We start from the raw sequence: 8690 nt of genomic DNA on the forward strand, positions 1-8690 counted from the left end.
TCTTTGGCCTCACAGAGGAGTAGAGGAGGCTCTGCCCGTGCCTCTCTCTCTCTCTATCACAGATGGGTGGCGAAGGTGGAGCAAAAAAAGGAGGACAAGAGAAAGAAGGAGCCATCGCCGCGCCGGGGACCCTCGCCGTCGCCGGCTGGCCGGCGGCCAGAGGAAACCGCGGGCTAACAGAGCAGGGCTCCGCTGCGCCGCTCTCTCTCTCTCTGTGTCACAGGAACAGAGCGCGGCGGAAAGAGAAAGGGGAAGGGAGAGAAGGCACGTGCGGCGCGGTGGCTTCCGCCGCCGCCCGGACCGGACGGCCGGGGCGCAGCCCCGTGCTTCCGCCGTCGAGAGAGATCGAAGAGCGGGAGGCAGAGGAGAAAATCGAATGGGCTAGGGTTTTCGGTCGGGGCGACCGGGTGCCGGTTTTGATCCAGCTAGAACTGCGGATGGCCGTCGGATCGCGATGGACGGCCCAGATCTAAACCCTAGAGTGTCGCGGGTCTTCTGGGCCGAAAGTGGACGAGGCCGGTGGCAGCGGCGCGCGAGCTGGCGCTGGGCCGAGGCCACAGCCGCGTGCGGCGCGCAGGCCAGGCCATGGGCCGGGTTTTTTCCGCTGCGGGCCACGCGGGCTGGGCTCTGCTCCGGCTAATTTTGATTTTCCAGTAAATAGAAATATTTCTGAAAAGTTTCTGATATTTGTGCTCTTTAGAAAATAGAAAAGTAAACAGAAAAAGTTTTTGAAAATGAAAATATAATTTTTTTAGAAAAAGAAATTTTCATGAAGTTTATAAAAGAAAATAATAAAGTTCATAAATTTTATAAAAGAAAATAATAAATCTCATGGATTTAGTTGGCAAAAATAAAAGTTTATGTAAACAATAAAAGTGCTCTTTTAAAAGAAAAGGAAATTTTTGTCTGTAAAGAATAAAAAGTTCATGAATTTTCTATTCATGTTTTTCCGCTGCAAATAAAAATAAAAGTGCTCCTTTAAAAGTGAATAGAACTAAAGTAAAAGATTAAATTGCTGCTTCTCTAATGCTTTTTTGAACCAATCGGTTAAAATTGCTTAGAGAGTCAAAGAGTGCAGAATTGTTTCCGCATAGAATATTGAAAGTTTCCGCTGCAAAGAAAAAGTTTTATCCTCCAATTAAATTGGAACCAATGGGAACATTTAATTGGAAAAACTGTTCTTAGCAATGTTTTCCCCTATGGGTGAAATAAGATGCAGATAGTTTCCGATATGATAAAAGAAAGATATTTGTTTTAAAGTTAAAATATGGTAGTGTTATTTTCTGACCAACGTTGATGATAACAGTACTATAATTCTTTGACTCTTATGTTCAAAACTTAAATCTCTGATAAATTTTGTATCAAAGTGATCAATTTTCAGAGAACAGATAAAGATCAAGAAATGCTCTTGAACTAGAGAAATGTATATTTCTTGTTCACTGCAATAAAGTAGATGATGATTATTGTTTTTTAGTAAAGTTTTTTTATAGAAATACTATCATCATATTGTTTATGAGTAATATGCATTATTTCCATTTCCGCCCAATGGTGATATGGAATTAATGTAGAAGGGTGATGTTTTATTCTAATTCTGTCCAACGGTGATTTAGAATATAAAAGAAGGTTTTAAAAGTTTCGTGTGCATATTTTTTAACCAGACCAATATGGGGTTAGTTTTTTTATGCTCATTATTGTTGATTATTGGCTAATTTTTCTCAGACTGAAAGTTTTCCATGCTTTCATTCGTGAAAGTGAATGGCTGGGTACTTGTGACCCGAAAGATGACCAAGAAAGGTCATAACGTGAGGGAGTATGTTCTCTCTAAAGAATGGCTTTAAAAGGAAAATAATTATTGGATATTAATCCAAGAAAAAAAGATAGATCATTGAAAGTCTTGGTTGACGAATGTTTATCATGTACTCTCTATGAAGAAGATTTTTCAGTCAACATGATTTGAGATGAAACAAGCAACATGCGTGTTTAATTTGACCAACGTCGGATCAAGCATGTGTGTCAAACAGCATTCAGATTTATTTCTGAATTTGATGATTGAATATGCAGTCAAAAGAGCCAATTCTGGCATTTATGTCCCCTACAGGGAATTACCCGCATACCGGGAAAAGATGATGATGATAAAACCCGCATGGCGGGGAAAAGTCTGGGAAAATACCTGCGTAACTGGGTAAAGTTGACATAGTATTATGTCAAAAATCCTATATGGCAGGAGAAATTTTGGCAAAGAACTTATCCTGTATGACAGGAGAAAGATATGATGACTCATGTGCGTTTAATGTGTCCCACTATGGGAGAAAAGTATGGAGTAGCTAGTATGCTTTCCTAGTATCGACCGTACACCTTATGTGTAACGGTCATTAAGCATTCAATCAATCGTAAGAGAATAAAAGTGAGAGAAGAACCTAAAGATAAGAATGATATGCAAGTGTGACTTGCAAAAGTACTAATGATAAAGAACTCTGTTGAGTTTTCGAAATGGAATGAGGAAAAAGTACTCCCATACCAGTTAACAGATAACTTCATTTCGTATGAAGTAATCAGATGAATGAAGTAAATAATCAAAGTTTCCTTAATTCACAAGAGTTATGAATGGTTTTCAAAATTGTGGCAGAAAAGTTCTTGCCACATTTCGAGGGGGGGAAAGAAATATTAGATAACTTAAGAATGATGAAACTCCCCTATACTTTAGATGATGTGATGCACATTATGCATCTAAAGTGATCCATTAATGAAGAATGTGATCGTTTGGGGAGTACGACGGTCATAATAATACCCCTAAAGAACATAAATAGTTGTATTCCTGGATCTTTTACAGTTCCGAAAGCAGAGTAAGGAATACTAAGATGGTGCTTAAAGTGCCATAAAGAAGAAAGTTTTAACAGAATAAACCCAAATTATAAAGTTTAAAGATACACCATTTTTAGTGAAGATGGAGTAATCTGGGGGAGCATGTTGTATGACCTATACAACACATGTTGTTAGATCTATAAAGGATGAATGAGTAAACATGGATCTTGTGATACAGGTCCCTGTAAAACCTATTGCCTCTTGGAAATGAAAGACTATAGAATTAGTTTGCCTCTTGCAATGACAGAGCAACAACATCCCCATATGAAAGAAGTGCCAGTACCTGAGACAATGATGGTCTCAAGGAATGAGAAAATCAGATACTTCTGATTACTATAAAGTCTATGTTAGTGAAATTCAAATGGAGGTTGATCCCACCTCATTTAAAGCGCTCATTTGAGCTTTGAGAAGTGTCTGCTTATCTAAATGATAAGAGACTATGTGAGATGAAATGAAATTGGTGAATCCCGGCGATGTTTGGGACTGATGAGTAATTTCCAATGGAGCCAAAAACACTAGGCTGTAAAGAGTCCACAAGGACAATGTGACTCCAAAGGAAATATGTAAAGGTGTAAAACACGACTTAAATTGAAAGGTTTCTGCGCGTTTTGCACTGAATAGATTACAATGAGTGTTGGTAGCACATCATGATCTGAGTTACATCAGATGAAAGATATTATGATCTAAGAACACATAGAATACTGCCTAAAGAAGTCTTTTATGGACTAAAGCAATCAAATGTTGTTTTGGGTTAAAGAAAATGAGAGGACAATTGTATTCGTGCAAAGTTATGGAATGGGAAATTCATTTCCTAATCATGTGCATGTGGATGACATCCTACTTGCTAGTGGTGATGTCAACCTACTGCAGGAGGAGAAAAGAAGTTCTTGTCCTCAAAGTTCAAAAGAATGTTCTCGGTAGAGTGTCTCTCGTTATAAGTATCGAGATTCACGAAGAAAAGAATAAAAGAGGTTATTAGGGATGTCGAATGGACATGCTAAGAAAGGTCTCTAAAGTATGCATGCGAGAAAACCTACGCATGTTCTTATAGTCAAGGGTAATGGAAGTGGAAACTATGGTGTTTCAAAGTTGATGAGAAAAGATTGAAAACGGATATGGTGCCATATGCTTCAGCTGTTGGAAGCTCAATATATTACCCTGACACAGTCCACGTATCCGGGTTGTTTTGGCAATGTCCAGTCCATATATAGACCACTGGAATGGAGTCAAAGATATCGGCCTCATGCTGAAAGAAATAAGTGCTCTCAAAAGATTGTGAGTACAAAGACAGGACTTGTGAAATGTATAGCGAAATCCACAATTGTCGCTAACTTTCGCACTTGGAGTTTTGGTGTGGAAAAGCTCCAATGCATGAAACAATTATCATCAATGTGATGCAAAGATATGTTATAGCTTGATATGAGGCTGAGGGACAGGCAAAATGGTTAAGGAGACCTGTACCCGGAGTTGATAATGGTTGACAACAACGATAACCATTTTAAGTATTTCGCTCCTATGACAATGAGTTAAGTGTTGATGCCAAACACACACAGTCAACATGGGTTTTATGGTATAGTCTAAGATTTCCGGACGATAAAGGGCCCAAGGTTAAAGAATTTGTTTCAAAACAGAGGGTACGTTGTGGCTGTCTGATTCTATCAGCAATTGAGCTGTGATGATGAAACATGTTCTATGTATTGATCTGTTATGAAACAAGTAAAGTAAAAGTATAAGGTCAAAAGTAAAAGTTGAGATCAAGGGGGAGAATGTTAGGATGATCTCCATCGTGTGGGCCCAACGGCCCACCGGGCCCTTAGATCCGCGCCCTGATCGGGGGCGCTCAACCCACTATGGGTGACGGCCCCTGTCACCTGCACTATATAAAGAGGTGGGGGTCGGCGACTCGCATCACGAGGTTTGTCGCAGCGTCGTACACCCCACCTACTCCCCTACCGATCTAGGGTTAGTGCAGTGCTGATGGGAAGCGCCGCCACCACTTCACCCACTCTCTGCCATCACCACCGTCGCCATTCACCATGGCCACCCCCATCGGGCTCATCGATCCAAGGAAAAGGTAAATACCACCGTGAATCCTTAGCCCTAACCGATCCAGAGGTCCCAACAGGAGGTGCTTAGATCATGACGATCTTTCTTTGAAGCTGACGCGATAAGCATTCACACCTCATCGGAGGAGATGCCAACCTTCCTCCTCAACTTCGGCACCACTGCGTCCTCAACTCCGGTGGTGATAACCTCCTTATGCCACTCTGGTGAGTCTTATGTCCCCAATTTAGGGATTCCAAAACAAGGCAACCAAACAACATTTAGAAATTAATTTGGCTCCGATTCAAATTGCGAGTTTACTCGCAATCCAGACAACAAAACTTGAACTATAGCCCATTTCAATATCCCGGCTCATTTGGTATTGAACCTTAGTTTAATTCCTTGAGCCCCATATCTAAATCCAAATATAATTTTTTGCTTTTTCTCCGAGCTCTAATTTTCCATGTTTTATCTTCTATGGTCAATCATTTCGTTAAATCCCAAACGACAGATGCGTAACCCAATGCCAAATTTACTCTATATTTCTCATGTTTCTAGTGAAGAGTATATGCAAAATATCTCATGTTAGACGCTACTCACAAATATCTCATGCTTCTAACCCAAGAGTATATGCAAAATATCTCATGTTGGAAGATGCCATGCAAACTTACGTGCTGTTGGACTGTCGGTAGATCCAAAATATCTTATGCTTTTAACAAAGTGAGTATGCAAAATATCCCATGTTAGAAGCAACAATGCAGTTTGATCGCCCATCTGTTGAGTTGCTGTTGTTCAGTACTAGTCACCACTGGGTACTCCGCACCTGTCTTGCCGCCACGTTAGATATTCTGATGGAATCATCCATCAATTGCTTTAGTACACGCGTTATCCCACCAAGTTGCATGGCACGCTTAAGAGAGGCACGCGCCATCAACGGCACAGTGCATGCGATACATCATCCTAGTGGACAAAGGCTACAAAGATATATGGCGATACATCATCCTAGTCGACGAAGGCTACAAAGATATATGGAGAACGATGGGTAGGCCTCACAGATCACAAATGTGCTGGTTTCTTTAGAATAAACTGAGCTTCCCATCGCAGTTTGCAGGCTCCTCATGGTCTCAAGCCGAGTAGTAGGATCGTGTGTCAAATCAGGCAGCTACTGCGCCCCTGTTTCCCTGTAGACCGGTTCAGTCTAGTTTATGTTAGTGCGAGAGGAGAGATCCATGGAGCCAACCAGTTGCGGAACCACAAAACCGGAAGCCCAGAATCATTTTACTAATCCCTCGAATAATCGGACATGACATGTTTACAAAGGTATTCCTACTGAAGAAGATCAACGGGTTGGTGGGAAAAAGAAGTGGAGAAATGAATAAATATCGGACGGTTAGTCGACACAGCTGAGTGCTGACTCATGATTCTGCTCGCAGGAATAGTGTATCAGTACTGCGGACATGGGCCATCTGCACGGCTCCACCACCACGCGCCCCGGTTTTGATTTGCCCGCTCGGCGAGCTGATTAGCAAAGCCAGTTTTCGGCTTTGCAACTTGCTTACTGTACTGTGTTTCGACGTCCGTCCGCAAGCACCATATATCTGAGCCTTCCCCTCCTTTCTTCACACAACTCGCTCGCTCTCCTCTTCCTCCCTCTCTTCGCAGCAGCACCAGCAAGCTAAGCTCTGCTCAGCTTTGATCAAAGCTCGCCACCACACACCCACAATGGCAGCGTCAGTAGCTTGCTCCTTCTTCTTCGACGACGAGCCGCTCGGCGAGCCCGGCATGCCGTCTCTGGACGCGTGCGCGCTCTGCGCCAAGCCCCTCGAACGCGACAGCGACATCTTCATGTACAGAGGGGACACGCCCTTCTGCAGCGAGGAGTGCCGCGACGAGCAGATGCAGCTCGACGCCATCTGCTCCAGGAAGGCAGCCCGGAGGCAGCAGCGGCTCTCGTCGGGATCGGAGGCCCGTTGCTGGCATCAAGACTCCGGGAAGGTGTCCGTCGCGAGCTAGCCGGAAAGCTCGTGCTTCGTGGCCTAGTAGAGTAGACAACTTGGCTTGAATCAACGGGATGAGACGAAGGAGATTGATGTCTCTGCTTTGTCTCGCCTGAGCCGGAGAAGCAGTGAAAGGTCTGAGAAAGTTCATGTGCTGAGGCTCCGGCCATCTTGGTCGCCCGCTCGATTCATCCTTCTCCTGGCTCCTTTTCGCCTGTGTGTGGAGGCTTGTGAACCGCGGTTGGTGCAACACCATGTGTAAATCGGAAATCCCCATTTCAACACAAATTTTTGCCCAAAGATCATGACTTGTCTGAGCTTTATTTTACGATCTCTGAGTCTGACGACGTTCATCTGTCCGAAAAACTATGCCTTAACAAATCGAGTATTCGTAGGGCATGGTGCTGACACTGCTTGAACGAAAGTATGTACTCCCTTCGATCCACAATAACTGTCGCTGGATCGGAGGGAGTGGCTTCTTTGTGAATCAAACCGCCATGAAAATTCCTCAGTTAATCATATAGACTGGGGATGGACTTGCACAAGATTTGGGAAGATTCCAACTTACAGCCGGATTTGGCAAATCCGGCCCCTCAAACGTTCGCGGACGTGCTCGGTCGCGCCCGGACTCCTAAAAAAATGCAATCCATATCTGGATACCTTAATTACCATATTTCAAATCCATACAAACTCATGCAACTATGTCGACGCATACGCATCGTCCGGCTACTCCATCACACTACACTCATGTCATCGGACTATCAAAATTTGGCATGTTTGGCTATAGTGGACTTCATCCACGGCTGCCCTTGCCCTTCCAGTCGTCCTTGCCGTCCTTCTCGCGGAAGTACCGGTCAGAGACGCAGTACGGACCGAGCCGGATCTGCTCGTTGCCGGAGCTGTCCTCGCCGTCGATGTGCTCCTTCTTGTCCTCTGTGGCAGTCCGGCCATGCCACACACCGTCCGATTCTGCTATCGAGCGAGGGCGCGCGTGTTCCTCCACTGCCGTTTCTTCACAATATGAGCGCGGATGGCTTCCTCCTCTGTGGCCGCGTGCGCCGCCGCATCAGCTGCCTCCGCCGCCGCCATTTCCCCTGCGATACGGGCCTCGCCGGCCGTTATCCTCTCCTTCCCATGGCGGGCCGCCCGTTTTCAATGGGACTTATAGTCTGCCCGATCGGTGATGGGGAAGGAGATGTGTTCCGTCTACAGGGACCGCGAGGATACAGCACCAGAGGACCCAAGCGCCCGGTGAGCCGACACTATGGCATCGCGATGGACGTATCCGTCCGTCAGTTGGGCACTATCCTCCCAGGAGTGGCTAAGGTTGCTTCGGCGAGAGGATGGGGATGAGTATAAGTGAGGTCGGGTGGGCCAGCATGGGTTGAGTCCGACGTGGCGGGCGAGCACAGGCGCCCCATATCTACCCCATATTTGAGCTGGCTATGGGGGGTGTCGGTCAGCCCTGTCGTTTGGGGCCGTCTGAGACGTCCGGACGTATAAGACACAATTAAGAGGTCCGGATGTAGATGCTCTTAATGCACGATACAACAAGGTGGGAAGTTGACATGAAAAAGATTCGGTAAGCATTCACTTATTAACTTTGTGTTGCTGTTGATAAGACGATTTTCCATCGCCTCCAACGATCAAGATTATAGGGATTTTAACTACATGATCGCCTGGCCATGACCCATGAATGAATTGTACTGCTACCAGCACTCTATTTTCGTCTACCAGTATTGTATTTTGTGAGAACCTTCTTGTTGGTAAATGCAAAGAGCGAAGAAA

General features: G+C 44.6%; 1 protein-coding gene across 1 annotated transcript; it reads left to right on the forward strand.

The window, feature by feature from the left end:
* The first annotated feature begins 6541 nt into the window (after window positions 1-6541).
* Window positions 6542-7207, forward strand: LOC119351984 (FCS-Like Zinc finger 2-like). Its single transcript, XM_037618744.1, has one exon. The coding sequence runs from the start codon at window positions 6628-6630 to the stop codon at window positions 6916-6918; it is 291 nt and encodes a 96-aa protein (XP_037474641.1). The 5' UTR covers window positions 6542-6627; the 3' UTR covers window positions 6919-7207.
* Window positions 7208-8690: the final 1483 nt, after the last annotated feature.

Source organism: Triticum dicoccoides, chromosome 2A, assembly GCF_002162155.2.
Source record: "Triticum dicoccoides isolate Atlit2015 ecotype Zavitan chromosome 2A, WEW_v2.0, whole genome shotgun sequence".
NCBI lineage: Eukaryota > Viridiplantae > Streptophyta > Magnoliopsida > Poales > Poaceae > Triticum > Triticum dicoccoides.

Coding starts and splice junctions, on each gene's coding strand:
- LOC119351984 (XM_037618744.1), top strand. CDS start 6,628: ATGGCAGCGTCAGTAGCTTGCTCCTTCTTCTTCGACGACGAGCCGCTC.